Source organism: Neofelis nebulosa, chromosome 8 (assembly GCF_028018385.1).
Source record: "Neofelis nebulosa isolate mNeoNeb1 chromosome 8, mNeoNeb1.pri, whole genome shotgun sequence".
NCBI classification, from domain to species: domain Eukaryota; kingdom Metazoa; phylum Chordata; class Mammalia; order Carnivora; family Felidae; genus Neofelis; species Neofelis nebulosa.
This window is the reverse complement of record NC_080789.1, coordinates 79,895,343-79,918,428: the sequence shown is the minus strand read 5'-3', so window position 1 is coordinate 79,918,428 and position 23,086 is coordinate 79,895,343. Positions and strand designations below refer to the sequence as shown.

Sequence of the window (23,086 nt, the reverse complement as noted above, 5' to 3'; positions counted from 1 at the left end):
GCAGTGCCAGGGAGCCCAGCTGAAGGTCACTGGGGCAGTGGCATTAGGGAGACAGCCTAAGCTCCAGAAAACAGAGCGATGAGCAGGAGTCCCAGAGAATAGTTTATACTTCACAACAAATTCGGGGCTTTAAGTTGACATCGTTATTTTCAGAAACAGCTTCTACACTACATAAAAACCTACCAGGAGATGAAAAAAGCCTCCCATTTCTTTGTTCACAATTAATGTTCAGAATAAAGCAACTAGATCACAGATCACAACTTGATACGCTGGAATATTCTATAGAAAATGTATTGTATTTCTCTTCCTTCCTGCTGTGTGCTCACCTTTCTCATTTTCTCGTCTGCATAATGAAGTTAGGCTTATCATTTCATTTGGTTTATAGCTGATTTTACAGCCCAGCTCATCATTAACGACTGTCTCACAGACCCAAAAACCTTCCCGTGAGCCTTATTTTCATAAATTCACTTAGAATGAGCTCACATTAAACTTTATACAATACCATTTAAAAAACTAAAGCTAAAACCCAAAATAAAATTACATCTCCCACTTAAAACTTTACTAAAAAAAAAAAACCTGTGGGTTAATGATTATTGCCAGACCCATGTTACCTCATTTGTTTGGAAACAAATATCTAAGCAAAAAAATACATGGGAAGAGATTTGCTTTTATCCACCTAATCGTACCTGAATAGGGACTCTCTTGACAGCCAAATTTCATTCTGTTTCACCGTTTTCCAAGAGAAAAGCAACAGCAGCAACACAGTGGACACAGTCAGGGTGGTGGCCCCACATCGATTCAGCCAAGTGCACAGCTTGCTCAGTCCGTGCACAAAAAGGATGCAGTAGCCCATGCTGGAAAACAGTGTGGGAGAAGCAGGATTACTCTGGGGGTGCAGTGGAGGCCCCCTGTGCATTCTGTCCCATATAACTAGCTTTCACATAAAGCTTGTCCTGGGATGGAGAAACAAACATAAACACCCCTCTCTCACACACATTTACATGTCGGTTCTCTGATGGGCTGTACCAGCACATTGCTAGTCCTTTGGCATTTGTGTGGAGAATAATAGGTTCATCGTTTAGGCTCAGACTGCCCTGGATTTCAGAGCTCAGACATCATGAGAAGTCCCTTATGTATGTTCTTGGGTCCTGAATAGACCCTCTGACTCTTGCTTCCTTACGTCATTGACATCATATAACCATATTGCTATCATGTGCCTACATTTACTGTGCTGCAGCCGGTCACATCATGGCTTTGTGACAGGCAGTCCCCAAGACTTCCCTAGCAGGTCCTGGGAGGGATGCTGGTTACCAAGGAGCACTGGTGTCTGTCTCTAGGGATGTGCTGCCTGCTGTGTACCCACTCTGGTCAAACTCCTTATGCTGATGGAAAATCATCTGTCCACAAGCCAACTCCTGAGCCTTGCAGCTTGGAGCTCATCACAGACAGACTGTGTCGATACGATTTTCTTGCTAACTCTGGCTCAGCTTTCTAAACAGACATAAGAATTGCTCATTATCTGAGTGGCATGTCAGTATCACATTTCTAAAAGCCTCTGGCCTGGTGGATGGAATGTGGTGCTTCACATTATCTGTGCAGCCACAGAGATGCTTCCTGCTTGTTGACTGGCCTCAGAAAAACACAAACATTTAATTTGTACCCATTATTGCCACAGGCATTTTAGTTAAAACCCACTTCTTTCCAAAGATAATAAACTACAAATTATAACAGAATATTTTAAGGATGAAACAAGACTGTGTAAAGAAATCCTACAGGGTGCCTGGGTGGCTCAGTTGGTAAAGCGTCTGACTTTGGATCAGGTCATGATCTCACGGTTCATGAGTTCAAGCCCCACGTCAGGCTCTGTGCTGACAGCTCAGAGCCTGGAGCCTGCTTTGGATTCTGTGTCTCCTTCTCTCTGCCCCTCACCTGTTCACACTCTGTCTGTCTGTCTCTCTCTCTCAAAAGTAAATAAACATTAAAAAATTAAAAAAAAAAGTAATCCTATATTAGACATTAATGCTATAAGAACTCCAAATTAATACAGCCCATTTACTTGTTCAATTATTTACTCATTCTCTCTATGTGACTGGCAATAAACTAGGCACTAAGGATGCAATTATGAATAAAACACATGTCCTGCCATCAAACAACTCCAATCTACTGAGGCAGGTTGGGTTTGTAAAGGAAAACACTTAAGTCGTCTCATTTCTAAACATACCTCCTTTAAAAAATCTCTCCACTTTCCTTCTGTTCACCTTTCTGAATACCTGTGCTTTGGTCTCAAGGATTGAAAAACAAGAGAAGCATCTGAGGTTTCTGATGTGGAGATGCTGGGAATCAGTTCAAGTTAGAGCTCCAATCCCATACTTCAAATCCCATAAGTTGGTTGGTCCAGCTCCCTAAAGTTTTGGGGTTCACTGTTTAGCCAAAGAGAGTCACCATCCCACTTACCAGTGGGAGACTGTGGTTTGAGCTAAGGAGGCCCATACCTATTTACTGGATTTGACTGCCATAAACACTGTGCAGAAGCCCTGAACATTCCAGAACACAGAGTCACTGGTGCAAAAAACAAAACAAAACAAAACAAAACAAAACAAATAAAAACTCAAAACCTCTTTCCATTTTCACAAGTCAGGTTTGGCCTTAGAGGTATCAAGGTTTTCTAAATGTCTCTCATTCTGTACAACTTGCCATGCTGATGCCATTACAGGCCATCATGGTTGCTCAAGTTCATGTGGCTGCTTGCCATTTGTCCCTCTAGCCTCATCCGGATCCCAGCCCTGAGTGAGCAGGATGTAGCTGTGGCCACAGGAAAGCCTTCTGGGCTCCATTCTTCCATTCAACAGATATTTAATAAGCACCAACCGTGCCCTGACATTGTTACAGGCACCAAGAACACATCGGTGGACAAAACAGACAATAATGTTTGTGCTTGTGGAATCCACATGGGTGGGGAGAAAAGGCCAATAAGCAAATAAAACACAGAGTATGCCACACAGCAGGGTGTGTTACATGGGGGAAAATCTATCAGGAAAGAGGAAGAGGGAGTCCAGGGTGGGGAGGAAGTTGAGATTTTAATGAGTGGTCAAGAACGGAGCCATTGAAAAAGGGACATGTAAACAAAGTCCTGAAACACATGAGCAGTGCCCCGTGCAGACACCCACATCTCTAGTGCCAGCTGACTTCTCCCCCTGCCTTCATAAAACAGCCCCACTGAGAACTACTATTTACTGAGTACAATCTTATGTGCCAACCACGTTCTATAGATGGGTTCAGCCCATCCTCACATCCCCGTGGGTCACTCACTGTGTTTAACCATAAAGACACTGACGAGGAGAAAGGTGAACTGATTTCCTGAATTGGGTCACATGGCTCGTACATAGAGAGCAAGATACAAACCGAGGAATTTCAGATTTCAGAACTCATACTCCATATGCTGTCCTGCTTGTCTGGGTTCTGACCTGACTAGCTGATTCTTGTGTTTCTCACAGCTTTTTTTTTTTTTTTTTTTTAATGTTTATTTATTTTTCGAGAGAGAGACAGAGAGAGACAGAGAGAGAGAGCATGATCAGGGGAGGGGCAGAGAGAGAGGGAGACACAGAATCCAAAGCAGGCTCCAGGCTCTGAGCTGTCAGCACAGAGCCCAATGCAGGGCTCGAACCCATAGACCGTGAGATCATGACCTGAGCTGAAGTCAGACAATTTACCAACTGAGCCACCTACGTGCCCCTTGTGTTTCTCATACCTTAGCACACAGCTTCACGTACTTCCCTCCTAACCACTCCATTCATAAAATTGTAATAGTTGTTATCTGTCTCCTTGTAGGAAAAAGAGCTGCCCATCTGGCAGAGCACTAGGGAAGGAAAACACTGGGATCTCCACACTGGATCTCAGAGCCAGGGCCACAAAATGGCAGAAGACAAGAACAATGAAGACAACAATAACAAAAAGTAATTAGCTAGTTTATACATTTATATGTTTATATTGAGTCCTTTCTATTTGTCAGGCACTGTGCTAAGAGCTTTGTATGGGCCTGTCCACAGCATAAGGACGGTATTGGCTTTAAAAATATCATCTGATTTATGGGGCATTTACGTGGCTCAGTCTGTTAAGCATCCCAGCTTCAGCTCAGGTCATGATTTCTTGGTTTGTTAGTTTGAGCCCCGCGTCGGGCTCTGTGCTGACAGCTCAGAGCCTGGAGCCTGCTCTGGATTCAGTGTCTCCCTCTCTCTCTCTGCCCCTCCCCCAGTCGCGTTCTGTCTCTTTCTCTCAAAAATAAACATTAAAAAAACATTTTAAATATATTATCTGATTTAAAAATATAATCCTCAGTATTTTACATTTCATAGATGAGCAAACTAAAGGTAATAAGTGTTAAATAACTTGCCTGTAGCACCCACAGCTAATAACAGAGATTGGAAGACCCATGACTCTAACACGACGCTGTACTCCAGAAGTTGGCAAACTTTTAGTGTAAGGGGCAAAAGAGTAAATACTTCAGGCTTTTCTGTCCTTCCCACTCTATCTTTGTAGCAGGAAAATAGCCATCGACACTAGGTAAACGAACGGGCATGGCTGTGTTCCAATAAAATTTATTTATAAAACAGGCGGTGTGCCAGACTCCACTCAGGAGCCACAGCGTGTTGACCCCTGCTATAACCAAAGGAAGGAGAACGCCATTCCTTTCCACTCAGCACAGGCATCAGTATCAAGTAACACGGTAATTTTTTTTGCAAAGTCCTTGTGTTGACATATGGTTTAAAGAAATGGTAAGCCATATAAAATAATCTCTACTTAGGTTTGCAAATTTCTTAGAGAGTATCACATTCTTAAAAACTTGAACACAATATCACAAAGATTAAGATGCTTCTCTATTATGACATTTCATCCTTCAACATCTGCTTTAATACAGATCTCAGCAGCAGGGGGTGGGGGGAATTTCTCTCTCCATTGCTAGGGGCAGGGCAAGTCCTCATTTTGAAAGCAGAAAAATCAAGCAAATGAGAAGCTACATGCTTTTGTGGCCTCCAAGGAAATGAAACCAGACTCCAGATTGCTTTGGTTAATCTGGGTAAGGGGAAATCTGGGCTCTGAACAGAGACCTCTCCACAGAGCATGAAGGAGTCAGTGCAAACCACTGACATGTGACAAAATCGTAACCCAAAGAACCAAGAGCCAAACTCTGGCTGCTGATTGGTTTAGCTCATTACTAAGATGCATTTTTTTTTAATGCTTATTTATTTTTGAGAGAGGCAGAGCGTGAGCAGGGGAGGGGCAGAGAGAAAGGGAGACACAGAATCTGAAGCAGGCTCCAGGCTCTGAGCTGTCAGCACAGAGCCCAATGCAGGGCTTGAACTCATAAACTGTGAGATCATGACCTGAGCCAATGTTGGACTGCTTAACCGACTGAACCAGCCAGATGCCCCTCCTGACCTGAGCCAAAGTTGGAGGCTTAACCAACTGGGCCACCCAGGCGCCCCGCTAAGATGCATCTGGAGAAGCACTGCTGCTTTTGTGAATGGAATAATTATCTGATCTCTCATTCACAGGCTGAAGGTATCTCCATTTCAGTGCATATTGTAACTAGAGGCACGGGCATCTCTCCTTATACTTTTATGGTGCACATCCAAAGGGAACTGAATAGGAAATGCAGGTCAACAATGTTGGTCCTTTCATATTAGAAAAATGTTTAAACCTGTTATTTGAGAACTTTGTGAGAAGTTCATCATTGTGTGAATAGTACAGTTGTACTTTCATGAACCTGGCCCCGAAGCTCTCAAGCGATAAAAGAAAAACACTTCTCCTTCCTGTTCACATCAACCTGAAGAGATGACAATTTTCTATCTCTGGGGCAAGCATTTTATGATGCTTACTATAGCTTCACTTTTTGTTTAGTTTTATGGAGCAAAGAGAATCTTTTCACTGTTAAGTAGAACTGAAATTCTACCTTTTAACAAACTCAAGCCACTGAAAGTATCTATAAATAATATTAGCGATATAAGAGAGACACAATCTCACCATTTTATTACTTAAAAAACATTCCCAACTTTAGATAGTTGAAATGAAACATATCCCTGGTTAACTTCATTCTGGTCTGTTGAGTCCCCACCTGGCAAATTATGGCAGTAAGATCTTACTCTGGTCTCATGGACGGTTAAACAATAAAGCCCTGGAATGCTGAGCCCAGAACAGGTGTTTGATGCGGCAGCCGGGAAGCAGCAGGGAGCCAATGGTGCCGCCTCAGATCAGATTTAACCCGGGAAGGGGGGGCTGCCAGCTTCTGGTGAGCCAAGGCTCCCCCCCCCCCGTTCTTTTTTTATCTCAAATATTTGATGGGTGGGAAAATTTCTCACAAGGTTGAATATATTTGGATGGGAGTTTATTCATATTCCAAGAAAATGACCCCAAAAGCATTTCTTGTACATTTCCCTCTTGTGCAGCTACTTGTCCTATGTGCTGGGCTCCTGCGGTAGGTATGAAGAGCTTCTTTCTATTGACTTCTCCACGGAACAGGTTTCTTCTGTTCTTTCCTCAGTGTATCTACGGAACACCTGAGATAATAATGCCATTGCTTTCACCTTCCAAGAACCTGATTCTCTTTTATATTTTTGAAGATGAGATGCTCCTCTGAACCTAAGTCACTTACTAGCTCCAAATTTGTAAGACTTCCTGGGTTAAATAAGGCAGGGGTCTGGCGTCAGAAAAAGCCCTGTTTGCATTTCAGTTCTGACACTGTTGTTTGATCTCAAATTATTTAAGTTCTCTGGTTATTAACAGTCTTATTTGTAAAAGAAACTAATTTCACACTGTGCACAATGCTTGGTAGGCAATAAACAGCAAGTGATAACATGAACACGATGTTATAATAATAATATTGCTAGGCAATTGTTTTCTGCTAAATAGAGTATGAGGCAGGAAAGTTGTACGGTCTGCACATAATCAGGTAGAAACCAATGTCTCTCTCTGCCAGGCTCCTGTCAATGTAGTAACTTCCTGGGGCCCATAAAACACTAAAGGCTGCTGTGGAACAAAAGTGTTTTAGCGCGAACTTTAAGTCGGGAGTTCACAGCTAGGAAAAGGAATTCATTGGAGAATGAAGAGTCTGGAACTGGGTCCGAGGAGCTGGGTTCTTCTCTGACACTTGTGAGTTCTGTGGCTCTGGGAGATTGACTCAACCTTGTGAAGCCTTAATTGTTTATTGTACAAGAGGTTAATAGTGCCTGCCTTAGACACCTTAAAATACAGCTACTTTAAAGGGTTGTTGGTTGGAGTAAATGAAATCAGGTATGTGGACATAGTCCATTAACTGAATACAATGTGTCAGTGTTTTCAAGTGTTTATGTGTTCATGTGTGTATTTAGTATGCCATATGCTATCACATCAGTAAAATGTGCTGTGCATATCATGAAAATATGTGATGAGATCTGGAAATACAACTTGAGAAATCCAGTTTATCAACGTCCAGATAGACCCAAACTATGTAATTTACAGAACAATATAAGTCTTTTAAAAGCATTCACAGACAGGGCCTGGAAGGCTTAGTCAGTTGATCATCTGACTTGATTTCAGCTCAGGTCATGAGCCCAGGGTTGTGCCAAGTGCGGAGCTTACTTAAGATTCTCTCTCTCTCTCTCTCTCTCTCTCTCTCTCTCTCTCTGTCTCTCTCTCCCTCTGCCCCTCTTCCCCACTCCCACACTCTCTCTAAAGCAAAATAAAAAATAAAAATAAAATATTCAAGGAAACTCCCTTAAAATTAACTTCTTGTACAGTATCGTTTGGTTCAGAAAGGTTTGATTGACACATCATTTTATAGAACAATACACTGCAGAAAGTAAGATACACTTGTAGTGTGTTAAATATATGTAGCTATGTATTTCCACTAATGTGCATTCATAGTTCTGGAATTCAAAAAGCACTTAAGCAAATCCTCCCTTATACTCATTTCAAATCTTTCTCTACTCTATCTTTGTGAATTAAAGAAGAAAGAAGAAAGGGAAGAAAACACAAACTATAATCTCTCTAATGATTTAATGCACAATAAAGAAGCTTTTCTCTTCAACTTTCATATGAAATAAAGTATTAACTGTTTGAAAGTTCAGGTTGGTTATTTAAGGATAGAGTAACATTTTATTCATTTTGCATCTTGAGCATCAGGTATGACAGGAGCTGTTTCACAGGTGTGGTTGAACAATGAGGTTAAAAGTATCAGAAATTAACATGGAAACAAACATAAACTTAAAAATGAATCAACCCAAGTCAGGGGTGAAGATTTTTAAAAATTAAATTTTTAAACATTTTAATGTTTATTTTTGAGATAGAAAAAAAGAGAGAGAGAGAGAGAGAACAAGCAGGGGAGGGCCAGAGAGAGAGGGGGACACACAGAATCTGAAGCAGGTTCCAGGTTCTGCACAGAGCCCTATGTGGGGCTCAAATTCACGAACCGTGAGATCATGACCTGAGCCAAAGTCAGATGCTTGACTGACTGAGCCACCCAGGCACCCCGATGAGACCCACTTTTATCATCAGGAGAACTATCCATCTACAGAGTATGGATGTTTCCCCTTGGGAACCTTCCCCCCAGGCCTGGTTTACTTCCCTCCCAGCCTGGTACAAACAGTCACAACCAGATTTTCTATCTGGGCATGAGAGGCCTTTCAGCCAAAGCCAAAGACCTCCCCCAAGTAACTCTAAAGCTACTCCTAAAAAGTTAGAAAAACCACCTTCTCTCTACCCTCCCACAGCATGCCCATCTCTACGACCTGAATTCTATCATTTCTTCTTCCGTAACCCACCGTATTCAGCATCTTCACTTTTGAAGTGAAGGCATAATGGACAATCCATTAGTTGTTGCTGCCCCCTCCTCTATTCTGTGTGTTAACACAGAGCTGACCGCACAAGTGTATGATTTGTCATGTGTCCAGTGTTCTTTAACTCTACACAATCCTCTTTTATGAAGCATCTGTTGTGCTGGGTACCATAAGAAAACACAGACGTACAAAATGGTGGTCCCAAACCTCACGAGAGAAGAATACTCCAGGTTTCCAAAAAGAGTAGGGAGGATATTTTAAGATTACTAAAATGTGTAGAAGTCACTGGTGTAGTGGCAATCATTTGGCCATGTATAAATGTATCAAATCATGTTGTACACCTTAAACTTACACAGTATTGTATGTCAATTGTATTTCAATAAAGATGAAAGAAAAACAAACAAAAAAAGAAGTCACTGGTTTGAGATGCATTTCACTGTGCAGAATCGGAGAGAAAAGAAAAGAAATGAATTCACTTATAAGGACAAGATGGCCACACTTCAGTCAGTCCTGTGTTTCAGAACACTAACCTGTGAGGGTAGGGCTGCAGACCCAGGGGAAGAAGAAAAGAAGGAAGGAGAGACCCTTACCTATGTTGCTTTACTCTCCTTCAACTTTGTTTCCTCCAAACACCTCGTTTGCACAGGGTAGACTGAAATAATGACTTGCAATTACCTAGCATAGCTTATGGTATTCTTCACATATATTATTCCATCTAGGCTCATCTGAATCCAAATTATACTCTCCAAATTTTACTTTCAAATTGTGGTTTCCGGACATTTGCTGTCCATCACTTAGGACTTAATAGACATAAACATTCATCTTTTATAACTAATAGCATTCTGTAATATGAAGGTCATGATTATAGTTCAGCAAGTAACTGCTCAAGATTACCCTCCTTTCCTGCCCCAGGCCACCCTGAAGATTGGCCAAGTGATCTACGGCCCACAAGCACCCAATCTGCCCTCAGCTCACTTCATTTTCACTGTGGCTCTCTCTGTTCTGTTCTGTCTGTGATCTACAATCTCCAGTTTTAGTTGTTTTTTTTTTTTTAATGTTTTAATGTTTATTTATTTTTGAGAGAGATAGGGCACGAGCAGGGAGGGGCCGAGAGAGAGTGAGACACAGACTGAGCCACCAGGCGCCCCACACCATGTTTTAGAAGAAAGCTGAGTCTGTCCTCCTCTGCTGCTCCCCCTCCCCCCATGTCTCCCATCTTCAATGGGAGACACCTCCACTGTCATGCAGTCGGAGGCTTCTTGCTGGTGTGATAGCCTACTCTGGGTTTCAAAAGTTGATTAAGGTTATCCTTCAGCATATGATGGAGTAAGGGTGGGAATATCCTCATGTCAGGTTGCTTGTCCTTTTCCTCTTGCTGTGCCAGAATACACTGTTCCATCCAGCCCTCTGACACCTGAATTCAGAAGAGGTGTGAGACCTAGAAGCCAGGCCTTGTGGAGTGAGGCTGCTCTCGAAGGCAGTGCCCAGGTAGGAAGGGTCTTTGCACCAGGTTTGTGCAGGGCTGTGTGAAGAGCACAACCAGGAAGGAAAGAAGGAGGGGTTTACTGAGGGACTCAAGTGAATGTGTTCTAAAACTAGAGGCTGTAGGGGCGCCTGGGTGGCTCAGTTGGTTAAGCATCTGACTGCGGCTCAGGTTGTAATCTCACAGTTTGTGAGTTTGAGTCCCACATCAGGCTCTGTGCTGACAGCTCAGAGCCTGGAGCCTGCTTCGGACTCTGTGTCTCCCTCTCTCTCTGTCCCTCCCCCACTCTCTCTCTCAAAAATAAATAAACACTAAATTTTTTTTTTTAAATATGGTGCAGGACACAGAAGACACTGGATTTAAAAGGATTTGAATACCTCTCCAAAGTAAAAAAAACCTATTTACTTCTTTACTCAAATCTTGGAGCTTCCCACTGTTTCTTCTCCAGTGGTATCACTGACCTTCACTCTTTCTTTTCAGATCATTTGCTGACATCAATTTATTGCCCCTCATTTAATAGTGCACTGCATTCCCGCTTTTCCTTTCTCTGCTCTCCTTATGAGAGAACTTTATCTTAAGACGACATGATAGAAATACACACACACACAAAATGGATTCAGAGCTAAAACTAAGTAATGATTGAGAGAGTTTGGGTAATTTAGCCAACACATATGCACACCTGTACACAGGTGTTCTCAAGGAGCAGGTGCTCTTGACCTTGTAACTGAAAACTCCTTCTCAACCTAATGTTTAGGTTTTTGGCAGAGTGGCTCTTTGCCAAGCCCAGGGTGCTTCTCCCATCTCTCCAATGCATAATACAATGGGAATTTCAAACAAAAATCAAGCTAAAAAGCGAATATCTGGCTTTGCCTGGTTCCTGGGTTTTCTACTATTTTTGTGACTTGGCCCCATCAAAATCTAGTTACTTATGTCCTCTTAAGTGACTCAGTCTTGTCACATTCCTATCAGCCATGGCCTCAAAGGGGCTCAACTTGCTCTACAAGGTATCAGTTACTTTGGGAGCAATCTTACTGGTGCTTCAAGCCCCTGTTAAGATTCTACTAGGCTTCAACCCAATTGAGCCGCTTTCCGTGACATCATGTGGATGGGCAAACTTTTGACCCATTCTCATGGACTGCAACCTCTCTTAATAAGCTGCCTGTACAACTGCTTCTTGGAAAAGGAGGTCTGGCATTGCTCTTATTGCCATGGCCCCATTTCCTCCTGACATAAGTTCCTTCTTGATGCTTTCCCCACGAACTTCTAAGCATCAGCTATTCCTGCTGCTTATAAGGACACCCCATTATCTCAGAGTAGGGGCTCCATACCTGTGCTTCCCGACCACTTCCTGGTACCCACCTCCTGGCCCTGCAAAGTGCCTGTCCCCATGGCAAATATACTGCCTTCTTTTCTCCTTCCCCCCCCCAGGGGACCCATTGCCCTTTCCCTACGAGGCCCAGCCTGTTGAAAAAGAGCAGACAGAAGTGATCACATTCCAATGCTTGACAACAATCTTTGTTTAAAATCTTAAGCAGTTGGGGCACCTGGGTGGCTCAGTCGGTTAAGCGGCCAACTTCGGCTCAGGTCATGATCTCACGGCCCATGGGTTCGAGCCCCGCGTCGGGCTCTGTGCTGACAGCTCAGAGCCTGGAGCCTGTTTCAGATTTTGTGTCTCCCTCTCTCTGACCCTCCCCTGTCATGCTCTGTCTCTCTCTGTCTCAAAAATAAATAAACGTTAAAAAAATATTTTAAATCTTAAGCAGAAAAAAAAAAATTCATACTCTCCACAAGATTATTCTCAATCACAAAACGTTTGAACTTGGGAGCTGAAAGAGACCTTCAAGATCACGTAGCCTAGTAGTTACTGGAGTTTTAGGTTTTCCAAACCTGCAAAATTTCTAAGAAAGGGGAGTTGGGTGCAACCCCTGCTGCTCTTATCATCTTGTCATAGGAGAATATTTTAATGCCAAAAATATAAGAAAAATGTAATTCCATAATTTAAAAACTGCATGGATTTAACTTTATGAAACATTTATTACATTGTCTTTCTCTCTCTCCTCACCCCCTAATTTGGCCACAGACCTGAGAAAACTCTGTCACAGAGGTCTAAGCAACACTCGGGGACCACTGAGCAAGGCCAACCCTCTGGTTTTACTGATAGGAAAATGGGCAACCCAGGGCTGCCAGGTAGTAGGGGACAGATGGGGCTATGCTGATTCCCAGTTCAGTCTTCTTCCTACTGGATTTGCCAAAGTAAGCTTGGGTTGATATCAAATGATGGCTCTGCTGATTTTAATATTTGGCGAAACTTTGATTCAGTCTCAAATAATCATCATTCTCCTCCAGGAAGTTTGAAGAAGCCTATGCACATATGGCTTATCAGAAGGGGTTCCCAATATCAGATAATGGAAGTAGTACGACTTCCTGAGTATGGTTCCTCATTTTGCATTCTGAGAAAGGAATACTGCAGTATTGCTTTAATAGCTACCTGTGTAAAATTAAAAATTCCATTTCAAATTGACAGGTACGATTTGAAGGTATTTCTCAAAATCCAAAATGAATGGGAGTCATCATTTTTCCAATAGTCTGTGTCTGATGTGTCCAGAAGCTTAGGGATTATACAACAGAAATGGCATCTTTCTAAGAGTAGGGTAATTTTTTATTTTTCTTTCTTTCTTTTTTTTTTTAAATTTTTTCAATGTTTTTTTAATTTATTTTTGAGACAGAGAGAGACAGAGCAGGAGCAGGGGAGGGGCAGAGAGAGGGGGAGACACAGAATCCAAAGTGGGCTCTAGGCTCTGAGCTGTCCGCACAGAGCCCGACATGGGGCTCGAACTCACGGAGTGTGAGATCATGACCTAAGCTGAGGTCGGATGCTCAACCGACTGAGCCACCCAGGCGCCCCTATTTTTCTTTCTTTCTTCCAATACATGTTATCTAACTTCTCCTTCTGTGGTCTCAATTCTCATTTTTTTTAAAATAATGTATTTTATTTTATATTATTTTATTTCATGTCATTTTATAAACTAGAGAGGGAGAGGGAGAGAAAAATTTAAGCAGGCTCCATGCCCAGTGCGGAGCCAACACAGGTCTTGATCTCACGACCATGAGATCATAAACTGAGCCAAAATTAAGAGTCAGATTCTTAACCAACTGAGCCACCCAGGTGCCCCTCAATTATTCTTGATCAATGCTATCCACAATATTGTTTCTACCTTCACTTATTCCCATCCATTTCTTCTCTCCACTCATTCATGTTTTCTTAAAGTAGCTTAGAAATTTGCTCTTTGGTGCTAAAGTGAATAAATCACCCTTAATCTGGCATGTAAATGGATATCTGATCACTTCCTGTGACTTCATTTGAGAGCTCTCAACAACTATTTCTGCTTCATTGATTCAAAGAAATTTTAGTCCTTTGAAGCATTCTAATGTGGTTTTTATAAAATACAAAAAAGTAGCCATAAAATTATATCCCTCTCTGGAGATAAGAATAAGAGATCAAAAGTTCTGTTAGAAAAGTGATTTAAGCACCAAACTCTCCTGCCTGTTCAAAAAGGAAATCCACAAAATAGGCACATATCACCAGAAGAAAAGATTATTCCAATTTCTTTTGGTGGTGAAACTCTGACCCTAAAGCCATGCAATGACAGATGGATAGCCTATTTCTGTCCCTTTTATTCATAGATTTCAAAGCGCAAGTGAGAGGAAGGTGATATTTTGGGTCTTTTCTAAGTTAGGTTGGAGGGAGGACAGAAGCCTGAAGATTCAAGTGGCTTGTTCATTGTTAGGCATAATGGCAGAGATAAAAGACCACTTGGTCTGACTCATTCTGGGCCGTCTTATAAAATAGCCTAATCAGCTCCTGGGATGGATGGGACTCACCCAGGCTTCAGTGAGGGTGTACATGACTTCTGTGGTTTCATGGATGGGATCTAAGGCCAGGATTTAGCTCCAAATAACTTGAAATAAACACTTAATGAGTAGGAAGTTCAACTTCCTCAGAAGAATTACCAATTCAGCTTTTTACTTTATTGTCCTATTGCTTGCTAAAGTTTTTGGGACAACACAGATTTCTGCATAAATATGACTGTGTATTATGAAACTGCCACTGAGGACACTGTGCATATGCTTTCTTCAAAGACCTTGGAGACTTAATGCTGTGGAAATTGGCTGTTTCTTGTCAAGGACAATAATGCAAGGAAAGTCACACAGAGAAGACTCCTGTGTGTATAAAAGGCTTGGGAAATGTTCTTCACCATTGCCAAAGCCAATGTGTAAGCATAATAAATGCAACAGGCAACATCCAGTGTTCTGACACTTTCCCAGGGATGCCTGAAGCATGTGCAAAATTTTCTGTGGCCCCAAGGCAACTTTCAGCAGCTCTAATGACTACATCACAGCCAGTTTATAATACTGACAGTTTTGTATGAAAATGGGGGACTTTCTCTGGAAAAGATTTTACCCAGCAGAGACCAGTGGCCCCATCTCAGTGGAGAATAGTAAGTAGTTGGGCAAAGACCTGCTGAAACCCTTGGAAAATGATGACTTAATGTCAATACTGCAATGCATAGATGCAGGCACTTGGGGAAAAAAGACAAAGACAGTCATCTTTTAAATGAAGACCAGCTTATTGACACTGATTTTGGAGGACCCAGCACCAAGTATGCAAAATGCAGCAAAATCCAGGTTGTTTCTGAGAGGCGGGCACTTGTTCTTGGAAATACTGAGGTCTTCTTCATATTCAGAACTTTCATTTTAATCCAAATGAGCTTAGTCCTAGCTGGAAAAGGGCAGGGACACTACTTTATTTTAAAGAAAAGAAGTAAAGTCAGAGTAAGGTCTATTGAAGATATGGCAACCCAAGAAAAGCCAGAGCAGGCATGATTCTGCAGGCGTTAGGGAGACATGCCTACCTTGGCGAGAGGAACCCCTTATTTAAGTAGGACACCCCACAAACGGTTGATAACAATACTATGGGCTTCCATAATGTTTATAATAAAGATCTCTTCCAGAAAAATGACATTTTAACTTCTTGTTTAAAATTCCTGCCCTTGGGGCACCTGGGTGGTTCAGTCGGTTAAGTGTCTGACTCTTGGTTTCAGCTCAGGTCATGATCTCCTGGTTTGTGAGATCAAGCCCGCATCCAGCTCTGCGCTGATGGTGCAGAGCCTGTTGGGGATTCTCTATCTCTCTCTGCTCCTCCCCTGCTAGTGTGCTCTCTCTCTCTCCCTCTCTCTCTTTCTCAAAATAAATAAACATTTAAAAAAATAAAATAAGAAAATAGGCTCTGGTACTTTATTACCTCAGAAATTGTTCTCTCATCTCTAGATTAGACAAGTTTACTGCACATCCAATTCTTTGTCACCCAGACTCACAGATTCCTGAGGATTTATAACACAGGACTCTTAAAGTACAAGTCCTAATTACCAAATGGAGTTGAGCTGAAAGTACATTACTGTGTTCAGAATTTCTCCTTCTTTTCACTTAGAAAGAATACTGAGATGTTACTAGCAGAGAAGCAATACAGTTCAGAGGTGAGAGGATCCCTGACTTCAGTGGGGAGCTATGAACCACTACACAAACAGTGTGAATTCACTGACAAAGTAGAAGATGTTTAGCACAGTGACTGACACAAAATAGACGTTCAACAGAAGTTTTGATACAATTCATGTTCATTACTGTTTATCTGAAGTTAAACCCTTTGAGGGCAGAAACTGAAATTCAGTTATTTTTGTAGCCTCAGATTCCAGTACAGCCTGCAAATGTGTTCCGTGAATGCCTGTTAAGTGAAGAATGAACACAGATTCCACTTGGAATCCTCAGGACTACAGAGAAAAGCTGACTGAAGCCAGTTTCAGCTGGTCTAAGCAAAAACATATAGAACAGATACCAATGTCCCCTTTGCCCTTCACATCCCCTATTACTGGCAAGGCTTTATAAGCCTGTTATCTTAAAGCAACATAGAATACAAAGAATTTGTTGTATTTTTGTCCTAACGAACAGTATTTTTCAAGAAATCATTTCCTTCCCAAATTGTATTAAAGACACATAAAGAAAATTAAGGACTGCCCTCTCTCCTTGACCAAGTCAAAACAAGAAGTTGCAAAGACTTTGAGAAACTGTTAGGCACTTGGTTTGGGAGTAATCAAACGTTATGAAATTAATTTCTAATTATACATATTTTTAAACTTCTAACTCAATGTCAATTAATGAAACTAAATTTTATTGATATTTAAATTATTTTTAAAATAAAATGTAAAGTTAATTAAAATTCCTAATTCAATAACAATAAATAAAATAATGATTTCCTTATAAAATTTTGGTTTAGGATACTGCCTTTTACAAAAGTTCATTCTTATATAACATTCACGATACTACTTAATTTTAGGAAGTTTATTAAAATCCCTATTTTAAAAATGAGACAGGGTGCCTGGGTGGCTCAGTCAGCTGAGCGTGGGACTCTAGATTTTGGCTCAGGCTGTGATCTCAAGGCCCTGTGTATGGCTCCATATACAGGAGCCTGCCTGGGATGCTCTCTCCTACTCTGCCCCTCTCCTGGGCTCACTCTCTCTCTCTCTCTCTCTCTAAAAAAAAAAAAAAATAAAGATATAAAAATAAAAATGAGAAAGCCTGGGTTCAAAAAAGCTTCATATCTTGTTCAACGTTACACAATGGATAAATGGCAGAACCATTTAGGGGACATTTCCAGACATCTGAAAAGAGATGTGGCCTTGAAACACTGACATTTGAATAAGACAAGAGAACAGACAAGCTGCAGCACAGTTGAAACATTCAGAGATAAGTGGCATTATGTAATCACACATGGCTGAATACCCTTTATAATTTTTAACCATTTTTTTCTCAAGGACAAGTTTTCTTGAGATTGTTCCTATTTTTAAAATAAAAGAACAAAGAGAGACAGAGAGAAAGAAGGAAAAAGATAGAAGTTAATTACAATCATGCTACTTAACATAGTTAATAACTTTATGCAAATCAAATATTTCTAGAAAATTACTACAATTACATTTAATGAAACATAGATATTGTGGTAAGTGCTGCTAAAATCCTGAATATACTCAATACTTCATATTACCCAGCCAGCTTCCAACTGGAGGTAAGCCATTGTAAACTAGGGTGTACACGTGTGAACTTGATCTCCCCCAAACTTCTCTGTGGCTGTTGTTAAAGCTGAGCTAATAAACACCTCCGCTCCACAAGGACCTAATTGTTACATGCGCAAAGGACCGTCCCTCTGGAACTATCCATGTTGGAGACAGAGGGCAGGTCTCGCAAAGAGGAAATCACGAGCAATAATTACCTAGGCATGTAAAGGACTCTCTCGGCCACCACAAAACCCACCCTGAAGAAGAGATTGCTGGCTGGAATGAACGGGAAAACCAGGAACAACAAGCCCACTAAAACTTCCTTGTGCTCCAGTCTCTGAAACACACAACAGTGAAGGACAAATTAATTTTTAAAAAATTTCACTCCAGTCTGCATTTAACCATCTCTTTCATTCTCAAGTTCTCATTGAAGGCATGAATACATTAGACAATGTAAACCTTTCGATCAGTGTGCTGAATTCGTCAGAGAAAGCCCTCGGGCTAAAACCTCTGGCACGTCGCACGTTTGCCACCCAGAAACATCGGATAATTGCACAACACGATCAGTGACCATCACTCCTTGTTCTGTGCCTGCCCTACAGCAACCCTACTTCTTGGTTCTGGACCCTTTCAGAATTTCTGTCCCCCCCAGGCAACTGGTTTCCAGAGAGTAAAGCAGCTTGATAGAATCCAGCTCACTAGGACATTACTGTCCTCTCAGAAATAGAATGCAATAGAATGCATTAAAAAAAAACAAACAAACAAAACAAAACACAAAACACAAAACCTAAACACAGAGCTCACCAGGAGCTTAACATAAATGAAATTAAATGCAAATATGTTAAAATTCAGGGAACCAATGAGAGATCATTAGAGCTGAGGAATTTTTAACTCAATTTAGCCAGTATTTATTCCATGAAATTTTTTGGTATCAAAAATCATTACAGTAATTCATTATATTGACAAAGCACCTTTCTCTAATATTATATATATTTATTGTGTATATTAACTTGTAAAGACTTTCCTGTCACTTCTAGTTAACAGAAAAAAAATATGTGTTACTAATAATTTGTTGTAATGGACACTGTAAAAATTAGTTTGTATTCCATGAATACATGGTATGGACACATTTGAAGGAGGTCTATTTAAAACAAAACTTAATATATGGATGAAATTATATTTTCTTTTTTAAAGAGCTTAAGAAAAAACCAAATAGAACTCTGCATACTATAGTCACAAACATTTCACAGTCTATTACTTTAATAACTGTAAAATACTAAATAAAAGAATTTTAAAACTATAAATAAAACCGCCTAGCAGAAACTACCGATGCTTTAAGTGTACAAAGATTTTTAACATCTTGAGAGATCTGTCACCTGGATTTTATTAAGAACTTTGTTTTGCTGACTATAACATATAGAGTAATAAAATTTTAGAGAGCAATTCCATACAAATAAATGTGATCTGGACGATTTCTCTTAAATAATTAACAGTTCTATAAGTTCCAATCTCATTTTTTAACCTAGCGAAACCATCTTATTTAGAATTAAAAGATGAAAGGGAAAAAAAGGCTCTCGTAACAAGCCTTCAACTGAAATGGATGCAACAGGATGTTATATTTTCTCGGAACATCTAAAATTGAGGGAAAAAATAGGTGAGGAAAGTAGCAAGTTCATTATATTGAAAAGCTGCAACCTATTTTTTTAGTTTAGATTACACTTTGAGTTTACAAAGTACATTTCGTCTCAAGAACTTAAAGTTTACATAATTTAAAAAAGAACCAACATAAGAATCCTGTGACATCAAAAGCACGTATTTCTTGCTAAAATTGAAAATGAATCCCAGAGAATGAGTGTCTTGTCCAGTGCCCTTCATGAACTCCCCGCAAATTACTGAGTACAGAACTGGTGTTCTATTTTTATAGATGCACTTTTATTTTTTAGCTATAGTTGAATACTTCTTTCAAACCTGTCAAAAGCTGAAATATTTTTTTACAAAAGAATTCACATATTGTCCCACAGAAATTTCCAGAGAATTTAGTATGCTCTATTTATTAATCCTATAGAATTATGAAGAAAAGAGTATAAACAGAACTCCAAGCAGGCCATCATCCATGTCCCTGGATAGTGTTACAGCCAATAAGTCACCTCCCTGCCCCTCTTCAAGGTTATCAGAAAACAGTCCCCCTGGGATAACCTTGAGGGAGGCATCACTTCCACATCCCCGGTGTCACACCTTCTTGCCTGAGCAAAGGCTGCCCTCCTCACTGTGGTGGGCGTGCTTGTGTCCGTTACTCACAGAATTCCCAGGGCTTCGGGAGCGCCGAGGTTGGGAGGAGGCAGGTGTCAGGAGACGGCAGACACCCAACTCTTACCGCCCCCACTCTTCTCCCAGCCCTGCAGGGGGGCAGGACCACCTTCCCACCACACTCTCCACCCCCTGCAGAGCTCTGGACTCCTGGGCACAGGGAGATGAGAGGGGAGAGTGGAAGAGTCCCTAGCCTCCTCTGAAAGACTGACTTGCACACTGAAAACCCACAACCCCATGTATTCGTTGTTCCCCCACTGGGCTCTTCAGGCCTCAAGTACATCTTTATTTCCTTCATGACCATCATCCCAGCTGTAATTACACATTTATCTCCGTGTTTACTGTCTTTAATGTCTGTCTTCCCCAGCAGACTGTGAGCCATGAGGGCAGGGAGCTGGTCGGCTGTGTTCACTGGTGCACACCTGTGCTTAGCTCAGTGCCTGGCACTTAATGGGTGCTTAGAAATATTTGCTGAATAAATCAGCGAATAGATAAACATACTGGACAAGAGAGAAACTGGATGCGAGAAGGGGAGAGGGTAGACAGAGCATCTTGATGAGGTGATGATCTGAATTTAAAAAAGGAATGCATGCTTACGAGGCAGACAAATGTGGTTGTGGTTGGGATGGGAGGGCAGGTCACAGCTGGGCACACTCCAGGGAGAAGATGTAGCATGTACAAAACAAGGAAAAGACTAGACATGTTGGTGGGTGACAGAAAGACAAGCAATTAAGTCCATGTCCAGGAGCTGATGTCTAGATTCAAGTTGTGGCCCTGCCACCAACACACCATGAGTCACCCTGAGCAGGTCTGTCAGCCCTTTCACCCCGAGACTGTAAAATGAGACATGTGAGGCTTATGGCTCAGTGGGCTGGATCATCCGGAATATCCCTTAGTGAACGGAACCCCACATCATTGGAGGTGTGAGTTGTGAGCTCAGAGGCCACGGCTCCATACTGCTGGTAGGGGGGGCTGGTCCTACAGGGGGCTTTTCTGTTTTCAAAACATTCAGTTGAAGACAGCACCCAACCTCAATAAAGTTTTATTATTTTATTTTGTCTTGAGAAAAATAATATTCACGGAAAACTCTATTCTCAAATTAAATTGACCATAATGCCCTTTGTCTTTAAGCCTCTTTGGCATTCAGACAAGAGAGAGAGAAAATATTCAGAAACGTATTTCTTTAAACTGCAAGTCAATCAACCAAGCAGAAAGTTGTAAAGTGGGGGGAAAATGTCATGGACATGGCTGAATTTCCTAGAATGAAAAAGACTGGGAGGGAATCCAATTTTGTATCTTGTGGATTACAGATGTGACAAAATTGGCTAAATAATTTAAAGCTTGTTTTAGCCTAATAGATTCAGATGAAACTCAAACAAAATATGAGTGGGGGGGGAGGGGGAGAGAAACTCTGTGGCACTTTCCAAAGTACACAAAGTGCATTCCACTTCTAAAATAGAGGCAAATGGAAATTTACTTATTCAAATTACAGTAGGGCATGAAAAGACAGGATTAAAAGGGCTGATAATATGGCCATTGATAATACACATTATTTGTCCAATTAACCGTCCAACTTCAGAGAAATTTCTTTTTTTTTTTTTAATTTTTTTTTTAACGTTTATTTATTTTTGAGACAGAGAGAGACAGAGCATGAACGGGGGAGGGTCAGAGAGAGGGAGACACAGAATCTGAAACAGGCTCCAGGCTCTGAGCTGTCAGCACAGAGCCCGACGTGGGGCTCGAACTCACGGACCGCGAGATCATGACCTGAGCCAAAGTCGGCCGCTTAACCGACTGAGCCACCCAGGCGCCCCAATTTCTTTTTTTTTAAATTAAAAAAAATTTTTTTTTAACGTTTATTTATTTTAGAGACAGAGAGAGACAGAGCATGAACAGGGGAGGGGCAGAGAGAGAGAGAGACACAGAATCTGAAACAGGCTCCAGGCTCTGAGCTGTCAGCACAGAGCCCGATGTGGGGCTCAAACTCACGGACCGTGAGATCATGACCTGAGCCGAAGTCGGATGCTTAACCGACCGAGCCACCCAGGCGCCCCAGAAATTTATTTCTTTGAGCTTTAATTTGATGATCAGTAAAACAACAGAAAGCATATTGATACCCATGGCATCTGGAGGAAGAATGTGTGATAGATTCAGTATGACAGACGTTAGGTTTGATTCTTTTCTGCCTTGGGACAATGTGGAGAAGCATGCCCCTGAGCTGCACAGAGATGACGACCTTGCAACACCTCTCTTAGGGTGCTCACAGAATTGACTGACCGCCATCTGCACAGCCACATATCTGACCAAGCAGCTAAGGCAAGAGCTGTGGTTTTCTCAGGACCGTAATTGACCTCAGAGGAAATGTCGCTCTAGAATCCAAGTGTAGCCTAGCCTGGCAGCTTCTTGTTTATCTCTTCCCCTTCTCACTCTCAGTTCAGTTCTCAAAGCATATGTCACAGGTAAGGACACACATGCACCTGTGCACTGTGGCCAGCAGGGTGTGGGTGAGCATTCAGGAGAAGAAGACCCCTTTGTGCCCCATTCAAAACAGACATCTACTGCAGGCTGTCCCCTTCCAGGGAGGCAGAGAACGGGACTCATTATGGTAATTTTTTTTAAAAAGATTTTTCAAGTTTAATTTTTTATTTTGTTAATGTTAATTTTGAGAGAGAGAGAGAGCACATGCACGCATGCAAGCAGGGGAGGGGCAGAAGAGAGGGAGAAGGAGAATCCCAAGCAGCTTCTGCGCTGTTAGCATAGAGCCCCAATGGGGCTGGAACTCACGAACTGCGAGATCATGACCTGAGCCAAGATCAAGAGTCAGACGCTTGACTGAGCCACCGAGGCGCCCCCATTTTTTTAAGTAATCTCTACACCCAATGTGGGGTTCAAACTTAAAACCCCAAAATCAAGAGTCGCATCCTCTACCAACTGAAGCAGCCAGGTGCCCCCTCATTATAGTAATTATCATCATCATCATCATCATTATCATATTTTCTCCCACCTCTACAGTTTACAGAAAAATGCTACAGTGCCTTTAGGGTGAGAGCATGTTCTCCTAGTTCTACGTGTAGCACAGTTATATTTCAGTCCTAAAGATGTATTTGGCAGCTCTGAGCTCTAGCTGTCTGCATCTAATTTATCAATCTTCAGGGAAGCTGATGACAGTCAAGCTCCCCTCTTCGGCCCCAGGAGTAAGGCATTTGCCAAGCTGACAACCGAGATGGCTGAATACTTATGAGGCCCTCCTTTTTCCTTCTGCTTATGGGTCTGCTTCTTCACCTAGGCTACGAATTCCTTGACGACGGTCACCATCTCATTTAAATCTGTTACCTAGATACCTGGCACACACATAACTGGCATTCAACAAGTATATATTGTGA

The 23,086-nt window shown here is 41.6% G+C and overlaps 1 protein-coding gene across 3 annotated transcripts in view; it reads right to left on the bottom strand.

Annotated features, from left to right (window-relative positions):
• The window catches only part of TMTC1 (transmembrane O-mannosyltransferase targeting cadherins 1), a 272,519-nt gene that overhangs the window by 79,195 nt on the left and 170,238 nt on the right, over window positions 1-23,086 (bottom strand). For 2 of the 3 annotated variants that reach the window (XM_058743207.1, XM_058743209.1), the window contains 2 exons: window positions 17,612-17,733; window positions 687-854 (listed from right to left, as the gene is read on the bottom strand). In XM_058743207.1, coding sequence (XP_058599190.1) covers window positions 687-854; window positions 17,612-17,733 — 290 coding nt within the window. The remainder of the gene's footprint in view (window positions 1-686; window positions 855-17,611; window positions 17,734-23,086) is intronic. The other variant, XM_058743208.1, reaches the window with a different exon arrangement.